Genomic DNA, 18729 nt, shown 5'->3' with positions numbered 1-18729 from the left:
AGGGTCCGGCCACCGCGAGGTCGGTTAGCGAGGGTCCGGCCACCGTGAGGTCGATTAGCGAGGGTCCGGCCATCGTGAGGTCGATTAGCGAGGGTCCGGCCATCGTGAGGTCGGTTAGCGAGGGTCCGGCTACCGTGAGGTCGATTAGCGAGGGTCCGGCCACCGTGAGGTCGATTAGCGAGGGTCCGGCCACCGTGAGGTCGATTAGCGAGGGTCCGGCCATCGTGAGGTCGGTTAGCGAGGGTCCGGCTACCGTGAGGTCGATTAGCGAGGGTCCGGCTATCGTGACGTCGATTAGCGAGGGTCCGGCTATCGTGAGGTCGATTAGCGAGGGTCCGGCTATCATGAGGATTAGCGAGGGTCCGGCTACCGTGAGGTTGGTTAGCGAGGGTCCGGCTACCGTGAGGTCGATTAGTGAGGGTCCGGCTATCATGAGGATTAGCGAGGGTCCGGCTATCATGAGGATTAGTGAGGGTCCGGCCATCATGAGGAATAGCGAGGGTCCGGCTGCTGGTATGGAGATCACAGCGGCCCCCAATCCCCGTATTCTGCAGATGCGCAGTCCCTCCGGTCACCGTCTATGAGACTGTACAGGGACCCGCCCCCGGCGCCATAGATAATGAACGGAGCAGCAGGAAGAAAACTCCACCGGACCGGGAGAAGAATAAATGTCACATAAATGCAAAAAATGCCAAACGTTATTTGGGGAGCTGCGATCTACTTGTATTTCCGGTGAAATGACGATTCTGGACGCTGTTCGCACGTTCCTAGGAGGAGTAACTTGTGCGCCGGGTGCAGCACTTCTGTTCCTTTATGTTTTAGGAGAGGGTGGAAATAGCCGTCTAATCCTACATGACAGATCCCAGACATCTATACCCGACCTATCAGGCTCCTCCATGTGTAACGCTCGCAGCGCCACCTGCTGGACACTTCTTATATTACAAATAGATAACGTAGAGAAAACCTGGGATCCCGGACGCAGCGCGAGGCCCCGGTCACGTCTCTGTTGGGTCTTCAGTTATTTTAAGACAAATCCAGGAGTGTGAGACACAGCACAGGTTCAGGTGTAATGGGAAGACGCGCCCCGGCTCCGTGTCCAGGCACTCCGGGTTTTGGTTCATAATATCTGAAGACCTAACAGAGATGTGACCTGGGCCATAGGAGAGGAGCAAATCATCCAATAACTAAAAAAAACTTTACCAAATGTTATCCAAATATGTCTTCTGGAGGCGAAATCAGAGCCCCCCCATGCTGCAGCTTCGCTGGCTGTTACACTGTTCAGAGCATTCCTCCATCCCCTTTATCACACAGTGGGAGGGGGAAAGAGTGTTCTTGTACAGTGTAAAGGCCAGTGAAGCTACAGCACAGAGGGGCTCTGGTAACACCCTCCCAGAGCCATTCTGAACCATTAGCATCATTTTTGAAGTTGATTTTAAAAGGAAGGAGGCCATAGACAACAAATAGAAGAAAATTACCGCAGTCCCAGTGTCTGGATCTATAAGTAATGTCCCTGAGTTATGATGCATTTTTATGGTCGAATTCCTCTGAGCCTGTCCCTCCCACTATTAGAAGAAGAGTCTGAGGTCGTTACCAAGGTCGGCGATGCAGCACTGCCCATTCTTCTTCACCAGGATGTTCTTGCTCTTCAGGTCGCGGTGAGCGATGGCCGGTTTCCCCTGCGTCCCGAATATCTCCACGTGTAGATGTGCCAATCCGCTGGCGATGGATAGGACGATCCTCAGACAGGTCACAGTGTCCAATGTGGTGACCTGTAAGTAATCGTAGAGGGATCCCATCTCGTGGTAGTGCGTGATCAGCCACAGCTGCGTGCTGGAGTTCCTGGAAGTCATATCCGAGGCAATGAAACCTGGAAGAGAACAGCAGCCCATGGGGGAGACACACGTGTTATTACAGGTCACTAACATGTGAAAGTTCCCCTACAATCTTACATTCCTGAAAAAAAAAAAAACGTAATTCTTTAATTATATAGCGCACACAGATACTGCAGCGCTGCACAGAACTTGTCACATCAGTCCCTGTCCCCATGGGGCTCACAATCTAACCAACCCACCCGTATGTTTTGGAGTGTGGGAGGAAACCGGAGGACCCGGAGGAAACCCACGCAAACATGGAGAGAACATACAAAATCTTTGAAGATGTTGACCCTGGGACTTGAACCCAGGACCCCAACGCTGCAAGGCTCCAATGCTAACCACTGAGCCACCGTGCTGCAAGGCTCCAATGCTAACCACTGAGCCACCGTGCTGCCAGGCTCCAATGCTAACCACTGAGGCACCGTGCTGCAAGGCTCCAATGCTAACCACTGAGGCACCGTGCTGCCAGGCTGTAATGCTAACCACTGAGGCACCGTGCTGCCAGGCTGTAATGCTAACCACTGAGCCACCGTGCTGCAAGGCTCCAATGCTAACCACTGAGCCACCGTGCTGCAAGGCTCCAATGCTAACCACTGAGGCACCGTGCTGCCAGGCTGTAATGCTAACCACTGAGGCACCGTGCTGCCAGGCTGTAATGCTAACCACTGAGCCACCGTGCTGCAAGGCTGTAATGCTAACCACTGAGCCACCGTGCTGCAAGGCTCCAATGCTAACCACTGAGCCACCGTGCTGCAAGGCTCCAATGCTAACCACTGAGCCACCGTGCTGCCAGGCTCCAATGCTAAACACTGAGCCACCGTGCTGCCAGGCTCCAATGCTAAACACTGAGCCACCGTGCTGCCCTAAAATGTAAGAAGAAGGCAGCGCCCCTGCACATCACTGAACAAGCAGCGCAGCAGATGGACAGCGCCGGGGCCCGGGGGGGGTGTATATTGGTAATTTTCCATCTTCAGTAGTTGCTATTACACAGTTACTACAACAAGTCGCTGCCGCACATTCCCATCAGATATAACCATCCGGGAAGAATCCAGGAGCCGCTTCTGCTAATTAAATCCTCGCTGAACGCTCAACCCCAAGGGCGGCCAAGAACCGGGCAGCCCCCGCTCCGTGCACAGCCGCTCCGGGATCTCACCGAGGATATTGTCGTGTCTCAGCAGGACCGTGTTGTATAACTCCGTCTCCCGGAACCAGGACTTCTCATCCCGGGAGGAGAAGATCTTCACCGCCACGCTCTCCCCCTGCCAGTGGCCGCGCCAAACTTCTCCGTAACGACCTTTACCTGGAAGGAGAAGACACAGAAGATCAACTCCAAATATTTTAGAAACGATTTTCTATCTTTAAATATAAAACAGAAAAAGATTTGGAATGGATCCAGGTTTTATATTTATATCGATTGTTGCAACTTAAATGGAGCCCCCCCCCCCCCCCCCAATCCATCGCACGGAACTACAACAACTTGTCACAAACTTCCCAGACTTTCCCGTTTACCAGTGATTGGCAGTTTTAGCAGATTCGGGTTCTATTTTTATCTTTATGCTAATGAGCCGCTGCTCCGGGGCCAGGATTGGGTCTAGGCTTTGCAGCACCCACAGAGGGCGACACATACTGGGTGCTCAGTGATGCTGAACAGCTGCCCTGTCCGAAGGATGAAGACAAGGCCGCTTTCTTCCGCAGCAGCTGTGGAGCCGCTATAGACCAGGGTGCAGTACCACATACTCACCACCGGCAGGAGAGGAGCGGCTTTTGTATGAAAATAGGTTTTTTTTTAACTTCTACACATCCCCCTTTGACAAGTTCAACTGAAAGCAGGTGTTTACCTTAAATACAATCTCCCCTCAGGATCCATCCTGATAATCCAGGGGCATTACTCACAGATCCAGGCACCGGGACTGTTGGATCTTCTTATATTTGTTATCCGTGGCCTCCTGCCTTCTAAAATCAAAGTTTATAATTATGCTAATGAGTCTAGAGGGGCTTCCAGAGCCTTCCATGCTGCAGCTTCACAGGCTGTTACACTGTCACCCCCTCAGCACTTCATTTCCCTCTGTCCGATGTAATCTCACACAGTGTAATAGCCTTTGAAGCTAAAGCATTGAGGGTCTCTGGTAACACCTCCTAGAGCCCTTCTGGCTTGTTAGCATAATTATAAAAGATGATTTTAGACCATGTGACCATGGATAACACATATAAGAAGATCCCACAGTCCCGGTGCCTGGATCTATGAGTAATGTCCCGGGTTTATCAGGATGGATTGTGATGGGAGATTTCCTTTATCCCATTCGTGACTAGGGGTCCGGGACAATTAACGCAGTTCTGCTTTGCGCTTCTTTAAACACTTTACATATCAAAACATTTTTACTTCGTTTTTCACGAAATGCGACACTTTAACTTGAAAGGATCCTCCATATTAAAATATTAAAAGAGGAGATTCCTATTTAATATGACACCAGAATTGTGTTTCTAGGTGCCAGGGATCAGGAGATACAGCCCTCTCATGTTGGTCAATATGTTGTGACTTTTATAAATGTCCTTTCTGAAGGGGGCATGTGACGGGGCAAGTTAAACTCCGATATGCCTGATCCTTCTTTCCCGTTTAGGAGGAAAGGGTTAAGCATGGGGCACTGGTGACTTTCAGGGTAGGTCTATATAACCCAGTGGGTGGGATCGGGAAGCTTTGCTAATCTCATATGCAATCACCCTCCTAGCTGTCGTCCTGCCTCATATGATGTAGTTACCCTCATGTGTGATTCTGGGTGTACTTTATAGCCCCATAGGTAGAGGATCGGGGTTAGAATCTCCCTTTTTGCAAAGTAAGTGACCCCCCCCCCCCCACACTATGATCCGCAGGGACCGGAAAGAAAAACCTCAGCCAAATATGAACAACCTGATGAGCACTAATGGGGCTGCGGCGCTGTAACCCGAACCTCCTGGCGCTGCCCCATTTCCCTGCAGGCGCTGAATGCTAATACGCCTTACATTATCGCTCCGTGTCAGTAAACCCTGAACCCGACTGCCAAGAATTTTATAAACCGACTCATTAAAACGTCGGAGCTTTTACACAATAGGAAAATCCTTGCAGGTAGAGAGAGGCCCGGACCCTGCCAGCGCTTTGTTACACGACTTGGCTGCTCAGCGCGTCCTTCACGCGGAATATAATGCAGCTTTTGTGTCAGCGCTTGTTCGGGCAGATAAAAGCCCCTTCCACAGGCTAAATTTATCTGCTTAAAACTAGGACCTGCGTCACGAATTCATAGGAGTCGCTGCAGAAATCCAAACGAAGGGAAAGTTTTCCTGTTAATACTTCACTTTAGAGTTAACCTGCCCTGAAATGGAAACCATCTCCATGGTGCGTTATTGTAGGTAACACATCAAATAGCGCCACCTACTGGCAAGAAATTCCGAAAAATATGTGCGGATACATATTCCAATGCAATTGACCCTTCCAAAAGCCAAATATAGTACGAAAATCTAGGACAGAATAGAAGACTTATACCTGGGAAATACTAAACCATAAGGAGACAAATACATACAGCTACTTACCCACACACTCGGCCAGGGTGATCTGTCGCGCCACAGTCCTCTGCACCAGGAAGGGAAGCCCCGAGCCGCTGCCGGACGTACACGAGTGATCCAGCAGATCCTGGAAATCGTAAGGAGGAAAGACGCATCATAAACGCGACCCAGATCTACAGACCTCATCAGACTCAACCAGCCGAGAACACGAAATATAGAAGTTATTCCCGTTCACCACTAGGTGGCAGCACATTACATGGAAACACGGAAAATAAAGGGAATACAAAATAGTAACAAATCTTTGGATGTTTTTGGAAAAAAAAATTATCATATACAAAATCCTTTACATTTAGAGGTGACCCCACATGTCGCACACAGACACGTAATGACTATAGAAGGAGGATTTTTTTAAACTATTCTAGTGAGTCCAACAGCCAGATCCCTCTCCGATAAGCAGCGACACATCACCGCTGATACCAAAAAGTTCTACCCCGTGACTGCTGCCCACCGGGAAGGGGGATATACCTGTGCCTGCTGGCCACCGGGAAGGGGGATATACCTGTGCCTGCTGGCCACCGGGAAGGGGGATATACCTGTGCCTGCTGGCCACCGGGAAGGGGGATATACCTGTGCCTGCTGGCCACCGGGAAGGGGGATATACCTGTGCCTGCTGGCCACCGGGAAGGGGGATATGCCTGTGCCTGCTGGCCACCGGGAAGGGGGATATACCTGTGCCTGCTGGCCACCGGGAAGGGGAATATACCTGTGCCTGCTGGCCACCGGGAAGGGGAATATACCTGTGCCTGCTGGCCACCGGGAAGGGGGATATACCTGTGCCTGCTGGCCACCGGGAAGGGGGATATGCCTGTGCCTGCTGGCCACCGGGAAGGGGGATATACCTGTGCCTGCTGGCCACCGGGAAGGGGAATATACCTGTGCCTGCTGGCCACCGGGAAGGGGAATATACCTGTGACTGCTGGCCACCGGGAAGGGGAATATACCTGTGCCTGCTGCCCACCGGGAAGGGGGATATACCTGTGCCTGCTGCCCACCGGGAAGGGGGATATACCTGTGCCTGCTGCCCACCGGGAAGGGGGATATACCTGTGCCTGCTGCCCACCGGGAAGGGGGATATACCTGTGCCTGCTGCCCACCGGGAAGGGGGATATACCTGTGCCTGCTGCCCACCGGGAAGGGGGATATACCTGTGCCTGCTGCCCACCGGGAAGGGGGATATACCTGTGCCTGCTGCCCACCGGGAAGGGGGATATACCTGTGCCTGCTGCCCACCGGGAAGGGGGATATACCTGTGCCTGCTGCCCACCGGGAAGGGGGATATACCTGTGCCTGATGCCCACCGGGAAGGGGGATATACCTGTGCCTGCTGCCCACCGGGAAGGGGGATATACCTGTGCCTGATGCCCACCGGGAAGGGGGATATACCTGTGCCTGCTGGCCACCGGGAAGGGGGATATACCTGTGCCTGCTGGCCACCGGGAAGGGGGATATACCTGTGCCTGCTGGCCACCGGGAAGGGGAATATACCTGTGCCTGCTGGCCACCGGGAAGGGGAATATACCTGTGCCTGCTGGCCACCGGGAAGGGGAATATACCTGTGACTGCTGGCCACCGGGAAGGGGGATATACCTGTGCCTGCTGCCCACCGGGAAGGGGGATATACCTGTGACTGCTGGCCACCGGAAAGGGGGATATACCTGTGACTGCTGGCCACCGGGAAGGGGGATATACCTGTGACTGCTGGCCACCGGGAAGGGGGATATACCTGTGACTGCTGGCCACCGGGAAGGGGGATATACCTGTGACTGCTGGCCACCAGGAAGGGGGATATACCTGTGACTGCTGGCCACCAGGAAGGGGGATATACCTGTGACTGCTGGCCACCAGGAAGGGGAATATACCTGTGACTGCTGGCCACCAGGAAGGGGGGTATACCTGTGACTGCTGGCCACCAGGAAGGGGGGTATACCTGTGACTGCTGGCCACCAGGAAGGGGGATATACCTGTGACTGCTGGCCACCAGGAAGGGGGATATGCCTGTGCCTGCTGGCCACCAGGAAGGGGGATATACCTGTGACTGCTGGCCACCGGGAAGGGGGATATACCAGTGACTGCTGGCCACCGGGAAGGGGGATATACCTGTGACTGCTGGCCACCGGGAAGGGGGATATACCTGTGACTGCTGGCCACCGGGAAGGGGGATATACCTGTGACTGCTGGCCACCAGGAAGGGGGATATACCTGTGACTGCTGGCCACCAGGAAGGGGGATATACCTGTGACTGCTGGCCACCAGGAAGGGGGATATACCCGTGACTGCTGGCCACCCGGGAAGAGGGGGGGGGGGGCGGAGAGGGGGGTATACCTGTGACTGCTGGCCACCAGGGTAGGGGGGAAGGGGGGCGGAGAGGGGGGTGTACCTGTGACTACAGCCCACCGGGAGGTTGCAGGGGCAGAAGTTGCGTGAGCTCTTACAAAGCGTTTACCCTACAGTAATAAGTCAGGAATATGAGGAGACCCTTACGGCCAGAGTGCTGTCCCCCACGTTGGATGCAATGAGCCCGTCTATAGTCCCGTACTCCGCGTCCCGGGTACTCAGGCGCTCCATGTGCCGTTGCTGAATTTTTCGGAACACCAGAAGGGCCACAACAGAGAGAATGATCAGTACAATCACCGGCGCCAGGACGAATATCGCCAGGGTCTCCACGCTGTAGTGTAAGCCCTCGCCGTACGGCTTCCCTGCGTTACAGAAAAATAAAGTGAATATTGAGTGAAGGTTCATGATGAAGCCAAAATCTTCTCATGTGGCACATCTCTACGGAGAAGCAGAGTCCTTGACCGAGCGCGCGGTCACCTCCAATACATTGGCGCAATTATCCACTAATCTGCTGTGACTACGGCTTTTATGGTGAAATTAAACATTTAATGACTTTGGTTCCGCGAGCAAAAGCCAATTCTACAGAAAGAAAATCCGTGGTCCTAAAAATCCAAGTCACTGTAATACTGAACTGCTACACAGACCAAAGCAATCAATCAATGGTTCCGTGTAATACTCCATATCCCAAATAGAGGCCACTGCAGGGAATGTGAGCGCGGGGGAGGAGTCAGTAAGACTCACAGTCCTGCTGCTACTAACAACACACACAAGGAGCTTTAAAGTGAATGGGGTTGAGCTGCAATTCCAAGCATGGCCACTATACAATGTATCAATTTGCCTGGATAACTGGATGCATATGCAACCTCACTTATTAATAATCATTTTAAAATATGGGGGTGAGGGCAAAGGACCCCAATACACAAGCCAATGGGCAGTCTTAATTATTGGACCCCCATCGCTTGTCTGGTGATGACTTAGGACAACCCCTTTAATACAGAAAACCCATATAGCAGAGAGGAGATAACCTTTACTTGGCAGGTAGGCGGTGATGTTCATGTTGCAGAGGTCGCTCTGGCAGCACTCCACGGCCTGGTCGGGGGATGGGGGGGTCTTGCAGGTCATGCGGCCTTGCTCGTACACCTGGAAGCAGCCCTTCTGATACACCAGGTGACCGTCGTTTATACTCAGGGAGGCGAAGCATTGCTGCCCGTAACAGTGGTCGCCGCTGCCGCACGAGATCCCCTCACACACACATTTATAGTGGCCCGAAGTCACTTTCACCTCCTCATCTGTGGGCAGAGAGCAAAGTGTTATCATCCACGTATAGAGTCCGGCAGATGGCGTCTTCTTATCAGGACGCACGAAACAGATCCGAAATATCCCATCAAAATCCATCCTGATAAACCAGGGACATTACTCCTGGATCCAGGCACCGGGACTGTGGGATCTTCTTATATCTGTTATTGATGACCTCCTTCCTTCTAACATCAACTTTCAAAATAATACCAATGAGCCTGAAAGGCTATAGTGAGCGTTACCAGAGCCCCTCTGTGCTATCGCTTCATCAGCTGTTACACTGTGCAGAGGGAGAAAACAAAGGCGAGACAGTGTAAGCCTATGAAGCTACCGCACAAAGCGGCTCTGGTAACATCCCCAGAACCCTTCTGGCTCATTTGCATAATTTTAACAGTAGGAAGCAGAAGGAAGGAGGCCATAGATAACACATATAAAGAAGACCCCACTGTCCCGGTGCCTGGATCTAAGAGTAATGTCCCAGTTTATCAGGATGGAGTCTGATGGGAGATTTCCTTTAATGTAAATATTATTATATGTTATAATAAATGTAATATTTTGCACTATTATGTCTTTATGTTCATCTAAAATACTCGCCAAGATATTTAGATTACATTACATTCATATATTGTAGATTATTCGATAAAACTTGTAATTCTATTCACAGATTCTGCCATTTACCTTCTGTCTGTCTTTATTTTGTACTTTACATGGAAAAAAAAACTACAAATCACAAAGTATTTTCGTTTGTTTGAAAGCCCCTCATATTGTGCGGCAGCAGCAGACACAACAGTGCGATCCGAGCGTAACCCGCCCGAGGGGAGGGCGGCGGCAGATCTCACCCTGCAGATTCCTCTCCTTATTATCAATCCTTATTTATGAAAACACCGGATTATCCGCCCGTCTTGTGCCGCCATTAAAACCTTTACAACTGGAATGTGAAATATGCGACGCAGGGAGAAGAGGCCGAGCGTTTCCCCCGGAGCCATCATCTGTCTGCAGGGGAGTCCGTAAGAGACTAAACGCTCTCAGATGCGCGGGTTTTATGAGCTGCAGACATGTCTCAGGGGGTGGCACTGAGCTGTCGTATAACAAGGGTGTGAGAGCTTCTCAGATGTTCAGACTGGTTTCTGAGGCCACAAATGAATTATGTATCATCCATTATTACGCAGGATCCCGACTGCCTACAAGGTGTCATTAGCGAGCGGAGCACCTGCACCACATGCGGACAGGTCATGGGCTCCAGCTGTACCCACAAGTATTTGCCACATTCCCCCATGGACATTCGTCTCCACCACAACTTGTGCAGCAAAGTCACCCACTCATAGAAGAAGCGCAAAGATCCTTCATAGACACAACATTCTGGCTTCCTATAAAGGCCACTAGAGGGAGCCAAGGAGCTCGCCGCATACTAATGAATACAGATTCCACCAATTCCAATTCTCTGCATCCTCTTATAGGTCTCTCCACTGAATCTGAAAAATTTACTTCCATTCTGGGACAATCTGTGTAGGTCCCCAATTTATTTTGTCAGGTCTTGGGATGGAAATGATAACCTGGCACCATCCACCTGATGGTAGAACCTAATAAGAAAATTCGGTACTAAAATAAAAAAACACTCAGAGTGCAATCATATGGATTCAAAGGGCTACATGCTGCACCATGGACTGACCACACGATCGGGGACGGAACGCGGTGTCATATGGATACATGATGCACGGAGATCCTGCTTCCCTGATATGCAGCAGAGCCGGCACTGTAATCATTAGTGCCATCTCAGGGAAGTGGGAACTCCACGTATCAATACAACACAGAAGCGGCACTAATGATTACAGCATCGGCTCTGCTACATATCATGGGAAGCAGGGACTCCATGTATCAAGATGACGCAAAGCTCCGCCCCTGGCCGTGCAGTCAGTCCATGATGCGCCAATCCCAGCCATGAAAACCAGACGTTACGGTCAGCGTGTCACTGGCGATGTGAATCCATCCGTAAAGTTCTATAAAATGCAATTGTGATGAGGAAAAGAAAAGGTTAAAAGCAGTTGTACTACTCACCTTCCATGCTCGGAGATGAAAAGGCGACCATTATGAGTATAGGAATAATGACACCACCATCCACCATTGTACAGCCCTAGAGAAAACAACAGTAACACATGTAAGGAGCGGTGCGAGCAGACGTTACAGCTGCAGCAGACAAAAAGACAAAACCTCACATTCAGGCGCCTTCATTTTTGCAGACATAATGAGGAATAATTTGCAGCTTCTAGACTTACAAAAGCCACTTCTCTCCATAAGGAAAAAAAGGAACAAATTGCTAAATTCTTCTATACAACGCGCTCCCTATTGTTTCCCATGCTACAATGTCTCCATCAACTGGTCCATTTGTACGGATTCTGCGACTCTTTATACAATGTTAGAAAGTAATTGTGTTGTATTTCCCCGCAGTCTCGGAGGATATTACTCCCCGTATTTCCCCGCAGTCTCGGAGGATATTACTCCCCGTATTTCCCCGCAGTCTCGGAGGATATTACACCCCGTATTTCCCCGCAGTCTCGGAGGATATTACTCCCCGTATTTCCCCGCAGTCTCGGAGGATATTACTCCCCGTATTTCCCCGCAGTCTCGGAGGATATTACTCCCCGTATTTCCCCGCAGTCTCGGAGGATATTACTCCCCGTATTTCCCCGCAGTCTCGGAGGATATTACACCCCGTATTTCCCCGCAGTCTCGGAGGATATTACTCCCCGTATTTCCCCGCAGTCTCGGAGGATATTACTCCCCGTATTTCCTTGCAGTCTCGGAGGATATTACACCCCGTATTTCCCCGCAGTCTCGGAGGATATTACACCCCGTATTTCCCCGCAGTCTCGGAGGTTATTACTCCCCGTATTTCCCCGCAGTCTCGGAGGATATTACTCCCCGTATTTCCCCGCAGTCTCGGAGGATATTACTCCCCGTATTTCCCCGCAGTCTCGGAGGATATTACTCCCCGTATTTCCCCGCAGTCTCGGAGGATATTACACCCCGTATTTCCCCGCAGTCTCGGAGGATATTACTCCCCGTATTTCCCCGCAGTCTCGGAGGATATTACTCCCCGTATTTCCCCGCAGTCTCGGAGGATATTACTCCCCGTATTTCCCCGCAGTCTCGGAGGATATTACTCCCCGTATTTCCCCGCAGTCTCGGAGGATATTACTCCCCGTATTTCCCCGCAGTCTCGGAGGATATTACACCCCGTATTTCCCCGCAGTCTCGGAGGATATTACTCCCCGTATTTCCCCGCAGTCTCGGAGGATATTACTCCCCGTATTTCCCCGCAGTCTCGGAGGATATTACTCCCCGTATTTCCCCGCAGTCTCGGAGGATATTACTCCCCGTATTTCCCCGCAGTCTCGGAGGATATTACTCCCCCTATTTCCCCGCAGTCTCGGAGGATATTACTCCCCGTATTTCCCCGCAGTCTCGGAGGATATTACTCCCCGTATTTCCCCGCAGTCTCGGAGGATATTACTCCCCGTATTTCCCCGCAGTCTCGGAGGATATTACTCCCCGTATTTCCCCGCAGTCTCGGAGGATATTACTCCCCGTATTTCCCCGCAGTCTCGGAGGATATTACACCCCGTATTTCCCCGCAGTCTCGGAGGATATTACTCCCCGTATTTCCCCGCAGTCTCGGAGGATATTACTCCCCGTATTTCCCCGCAGTCTCGGAGGATATTACTCCCCGTATTTCCCCGCAGTCTCGGAGGATATTACTCCCCGTATTTCCCCGCAGTCTCGGAGGATATTACTCCCCGTATTTCCCCGCAGTCTCGGAGGATATTACTCCCCGTATTTCCCCGCAGTCTCGGAGGATATTACACCCCGTATTTCCCCGCAGTCTCGGAGGATATTACTCCCCGTATTTCCCCGCAGTCTCGGAGGATATTACTCCCCGTATTTCCCCGCAGTCTCGGAGGATATTACTCCCCGTATTTCCCCGCAGTCTCGGAGGATATTACTCCCCGTATTTCCCCGCAGTCTCGGAGGATATTACTCCCCGGATATTACTCCCCGTATTTCCCCGCAGTCTCGGAGGATATTACTCCCCGTATTTCCCCGCAGTCTCGGAGGATATTACTCCCCGTATTTCCCCGCAGTCTCGGAGGATGTTACTCCCCGTATTTCCCCGCAGTCTCGGAGGATATTACTCCCCGTATTTCCCCGCAGTCTCGGAGGATATTACTCCCCGTATTTCCCCGCAGTCTCGGAGGATATTACTCCCCGTATTTCCCCGCAGTCTCGGAGGATATTACTCCCCGTATTTCCCCGCAGTCTCGGAGGATGTTACTCCCCGTATTTCCCCGCAGTCTCGGAGGATATTACTCCCCGGATATTACTCCCCGTATTTCCCCGCAGTCTCGGAGGATATTACTCCCCGTATTTCCCCGCAGTCTCGGAGGATATTACTCCCCGTATTTCCCCGCAGTCTCGGAGGATATTACACCCCGTATGAGGTCTAATGTTAGTGTAACCCATGGAAGCTGGAAAAAGCCGGAGCCCGGCCGTCACATCTCAGGACCTGGAACGTGGGCCAAAATTCTTTGAAACTGAATAAGCATTAATGTAATAGCTGAGGAATTCGGAATAATAGTAGAGAAGAGCACGAAAGCTCAGACACAGATCAGGAACGTTTCCAGTCGCCCCCGACACCTACTGGGCTGCACTCAGAGAACACAAGACGTCACCAACTTTTCATAAATCAATATCACAAGTGATCAGCAGACTGTGCCGGAAACTCTGGAAAATTCCTGATAAAAGGAAAGTGCCGCTTTCTAAACCGATTTTGGCTTTTTTCATTCTTCTTCAAACCTTTCACTCAAAATCTTTGCTCAGCTCCATCTTGCTGGAAAGACAGTGAGAAGTTCACCAAGAGAGTTAGATGAACAGTGATTAACCAGTGGAGTCAGGCTTAGTAATGGATAAATCCACAAGAAGGATCAGTTGTTTTTACTTTTTGTTTATACATTCCCTGAATCCAAATCAAAACATTTTTCTTCATTAGAAATTCATGGTGGTATTGATTGTGATTTTTCACTACATATGTGACTCTTCCCCAAAGCAGGAGGGAGGGGGGGGCTCCACCTTAAGGGTTTGGTCCTCAGCTTTACTCCTAATTCTTGTAAAGTGGGTTTGTTACTTTGTAAAAGTCATTAGACGGGGTCCGGATATGTGCTGAGCGCAAGCTGTTCCAGTGCTGGGTCCGATCTCCTGTACTCAGCAAATGAAACGCCAGAAGAAATAAAGGACATGGAAATCAATGGGATGTGTAACCTCTTGGGGGGAATCTATTGTATCCCCCCCTCTACTTTGGAAATCTATCGTCAGAATCCATCATGATAAACCAGGGTCATTACTCATAGATCCGGGCCCTTCTTATTTCTTATAAAACCAACTTTTACAATCATGCTAATGAGCATGAAGGGCTTTTGGGATGTTACCAGAGCTCCCCCATGCTATAGCTACCCCGGCTGTTACACTGTACAGGAGCACTTAAAGGGAACCTACCACCCCGATTCTACCTATAAAGGTAGAAGGGGTGGTAGGTGGATGAATGGGACGTGAGGATAGCCCTTTTTGGGCTAATCCTCACGTCCCGGCTATCTTTTTATAAAGTTTATTGCGGGCATATGCAAATTTATTTATGCGGCTACTGGGGCGTGGAGTAGCCGGACATGAGGCTACTAGTCGCGGCTACTGCACGCCCCAGTAGCCACATTACTCCGCGTCCCTGTCCCCCGTCCGTGTCCCCCGGCATCTGCGGCCTACTGCGCATGCGCAGTAGCTCCGGCCCCGGAGCCGCGGCTGCGCAGCCAAAGGCCGGGGTTCTGCGCATGCGCAGAACGCAGGGGACTCAGACGAGGGCGCGCAGCTATGAAGAGCTGCGCGCTGAAGATTAAATGGTAGGCGGAGTAATGTGGCTACTGGGGCGTGGAGTAGCCGCGACTAGTAGCCTCATGTCCGGCTACTCCACGCCCCAGTAGCCGCATAAATAAATTTGCATATGCCCGCAATAAACTTTATATAAAGATAGCCGGGACGTGAGGATTAGCCCAAAAAGGGCTATCCTCACGTCCCATTCATCCACCTACCACCCCTTCTACCTTTATAGGCAGAATCGGGGTGGTAGGTTCCCTTTAATCCTCCCACTGTGTGCTAAAAATTCCTCTGTAGCAGTGAGATTACGCAGAAGGAGGGGTGAAGTGCTGAGGGAGCAGAGGGTGAAAGTGTAGCAGCCTGTGAAGCTGCAGCAAGGAGGATCTCTGGTAACACCCCCAGAAGCCTCCAGACTCATTAACAATAATGTTAAAAGTTGATGTTAGAAGGAAGGAGACAATGGATAACAGATATAAGAAGATACCACAGTCCCGGTGCCTGGATCTGTGAGTAATGTCCCTGGTTTAATATGAAGGATTTTTCTGGTAGATTTCCTATAAAACTCCATTCCTCCTGAAAGTGATTGATATCACAAACCCAAAGAGTCAATAAAGGAAGCAAATGGAAAAGGGACTAAGAAACTGAAGCTTTCCAGGCTTCTGAATAGGAAACCTTCCTAGAAATGCTCAGCCTCATTGGGAATCCCTGGAAGCAAATCCTGCTGGGAAATATTATTGTCCATAACAATTTCACCAATTTTTCCAAAACAGATGTAATTATGGCGGAGGATGTGACACCAGTCTAAAGGGTCCATAGAATTCTGTCTTCTTGATGTCTATACTTCAAAAAAATGTCACTATTTTCGGGGGGTGAGACTTCTAATATTAAATTCATGACATAAAGTCTCACCCCTATCTTCAAACTTTTCCCAATTTACCAGCTGTGTCTTCTAATTGCAAGCTCTGCTGCCCAAAGACCCCCCCGCCAGGCTTTCCCCATCAGTCTGTGTAATTTCCAGCCATCTCCCTCCTCTGCTCCCGAGACATTTCCAATAACTCCCTCGTCTGCCTCGCAACGATCTCATATAAACACACGACGAGCCGAGCGCCAACATCCGTCCCCTATAGATCCTCCAATAACGATGACATCGCCGAGAAGCCTCCTACACAAAGTGAATCATGAAAACTCATCTGAGTAAGAGCTCAATAAAACACACGAGACGCTGAGCGATGGAGCTACAAAAAACACCACACGAAAAAACGCCAAGAGCCGGCGGCGACCGCGAGGAATCTGTGCCCAGAAAAACGAGACAACATCAGGAAAACAGAGGATGAGACTCTTCTGTCTCATCACATTAGTTATTCGCAAAAATAACTCAAAATTTGTAATATAACAAAAAAAAAAGTGGTGTCCATATTGAGCATATACAATGAAGATGTCCATAGTCCACCACAACCAATCAATGCTCAGCTTTCATCTTGTCAACACAGCGGGGGAAATAAAAGCTGAAGTCTGATTGGTTGCCATGGAGAAAGCCACTTTTCACATGGTAGGCCCAAAAGCCTAGCTAGAGTAAAAGCCTGTGCTCTGCCTGGTTTCTTTCAGGTCCAAGCAGAAAAACCCTTCAGAGCTTTGGCCTAGGAAGCGGCTGATATCACAGTATCCAGGATTTGGCTTTTATTTTCCATATTTTTCATTGTGAAAGCTCAGTGAAGATTATAGACATTAGGAGCCATTCACGGGGCCACCAGTGGCTTCTACATCAGATGTAGCTCAGAGACGCCTCCAATGTTATTCCCTGTGACCGAACATGATGGACCCTACGGTACCACAACTGGGTCTGTCATGTGAAAGTCTCTGCTGTAAATTTGGCTTCAATTTATGGTTATTTTATTGTAGCCACAGGAGCTTCGCCTCCAAGTTCTGAAGAAGTGCATGCTGGGAGTATAAAATTGGCCACGGCAATGACAGCAAAGAGGTGTCAAGCCAAACACGGAATTATTATTTGCCGAATGTTCTTGTTGTTCATATCCTGCCCTTCTCATTCACGGAGCAGCTAACCTGGACGGAGACAGCGAATAAATGAAGCGTTTGTTTGTGGTTTCGCTTTGAAGGGAGCTTGGCACACGTTACAAAGAGGCCCTTTTCTGGAGCAGCAGACGCAAACACTCACAGACAGACCGCACTTCCAGAGAAGATGACAAAGGCTCAGGCTGTACTGAAGTATGCGCCATAGACAAAACATAACATCCCTCGTCTGCACTACATAAAGGATCCCTCTCTCCTGCGCTGTCCTGCAGGCTTCTCCGGTTACACAAGTGCCCAACGCGTCCCGGCTTTCATAAATACCATCCCCACAGCCCGCATGAGGGACGTCCATCCATGCGCAATGTGAATAGGAGGCCAAGACTGAAGCAATGAGAGACCATAACCGAGTGCCGGCAGATAGAAACTTATTGGGGTTTATTTACATCAACTACGAAAATGTACAATTATTGTCTTATACGTTAAACACTAAACTGGAAACCATGAGGACTGAGCCTCAACACAACAAGAGACTTTACATTTACCATATTTTATTCCCAAACTGGCCTGTACAGATATACACCGGCTTTTCTGATGCAAAGACAACAACCATTTACCAGGAGACGTCCACCATTGCTCAAGATTTCGCTAATTTATGGCTAATTTCAGGTCTGTGAGCCTTGAAATCAAAGTGTGTATGGAGGGGGGGGGGGGGGGGGGGGGTTTGGGAGGTCTTGTTGGCAAAGGGTGGATTTGTCATGGCTCCAGTAGGTCGGAGGCCCATGAAACACGCATTGCTGATGAAAAGGATTGTGCTGCGGTACCAAATGATCGGAACACAATGCCGGGAAGCCCGTGTAACTCTAAGGTCTGAGCTTATCCATCATGAGGTGCGACACTTCCAACACAACAATGAGAACCTGAGCAATGAAGACCACCGGAGCCACACAGGCAGGAATACAACCTGCTCGGAGTTTTGCAGATGTATTTGTCGGAGCATTGTATATTAAACCAACAGATAGCGAAGAAGGATGAAGGATGAAGCCTAAAGTCTTATTCCCAAATCAGTTTATCACATACGAGTGCCACCTTTTCTTCATGGACCACATACCATCCTATTGACACTTGCACAGGAGGAGTCTAATTTTTACGGACTCTCTGTTTAGCACATTTGACCAGAATAGAGCAGGCGCCCATTTTTTTTCCCCAAAGGCTTCAGGTTCATGGGCACCTAAAATGACATAACACCCAAGAATCTCCACACCCGATCATTAGCCACTATTCACTGCAACATTGTAGAATGCACAACCACCTCTTTCCTGATGAAGAACAGAATAACCAACTTTTATCAAGTCGTTTACAGCTTTCTCTATTGAATTCCACTACAAAAGACCCGAGAGACCCCTGAGAGACGCGCACCGACCCCTGCTCCGTCCTGAGCCCCATCATCCAGTGAGGTCATTAGTCAAACGCCGTCAAAACCGTTTCATAACATTCACCCTCGCGGCATCTCTGCAAATACAGGGAACATCCAAGTCGGATGTGTCGGGGCCTGTAGACTTGGTTGGATGTAATGAGTTAATAATTACATGGTTTCGAAGCTAAAGGTAGTCAACATAAATCAAAATAAATACACATTAACAGAGCCGGAGAAACATACATGGAAATGTGCGCGAGCGAGTTATTAGAC

The 18729-nt window shown here is 50.1% G+C and overlaps 1 protein-coding gene across 2 annotated transcripts in view; it reads right to left on the bottom strand.

Annotated features, from left to right (window-relative positions):
• The window catches only part of ACVR1 (activin A receptor type 1), a 60477-nt gene that overhangs the window by 6344 nt on the left and 35404 nt on the right, over positions 1-18729 (bottom strand). The window contains exons 2-7 of one of the 2 annotated variants that reach the window (XM_072122463.1): positions 11154-11229; positions 8834-9091; positions 7950-8164; positions 5436-5535; positions 3028-3174; positions 1592-1867 (exon numbers count right to left, since the gene is read on the bottom strand). In XM_072122463.1, coding sequence (XP_071978564.1) covers positions 1592-1867; positions 3028-3174; positions 5436-5535; positions 7950-8164; positions 8834-9091; positions 11154-11229 — 1072 coding nt within the window. Of the gene's footprint in view, positions 1-1591; positions 1868-3027; positions 3175-5435; positions 5536-7949; positions 8165-8827; positions 9092-11153; positions 11230-18729 lie in introns of both variants that reach the window. The other variant, XM_072122462.1, reaches the window with a different exon arrangement.

This window comes from Engystomops pustulosus, chromosome 8 (genome assembly GCF_040894005.1).
Source record: "Engystomops pustulosus chromosome 8, aEngPut4.maternal, whole genome shotgun sequence".
Lineage (NCBI taxonomy): Eukaryota > Metazoa > Chordata > Amphibia > Anura > Leptodactylidae > Engystomops > Engystomops pustulosus.
Note: the sequence above shows the minus strand (reverse complement) of the source record. Positions and strands in the feature narration are given on the sequence as shown.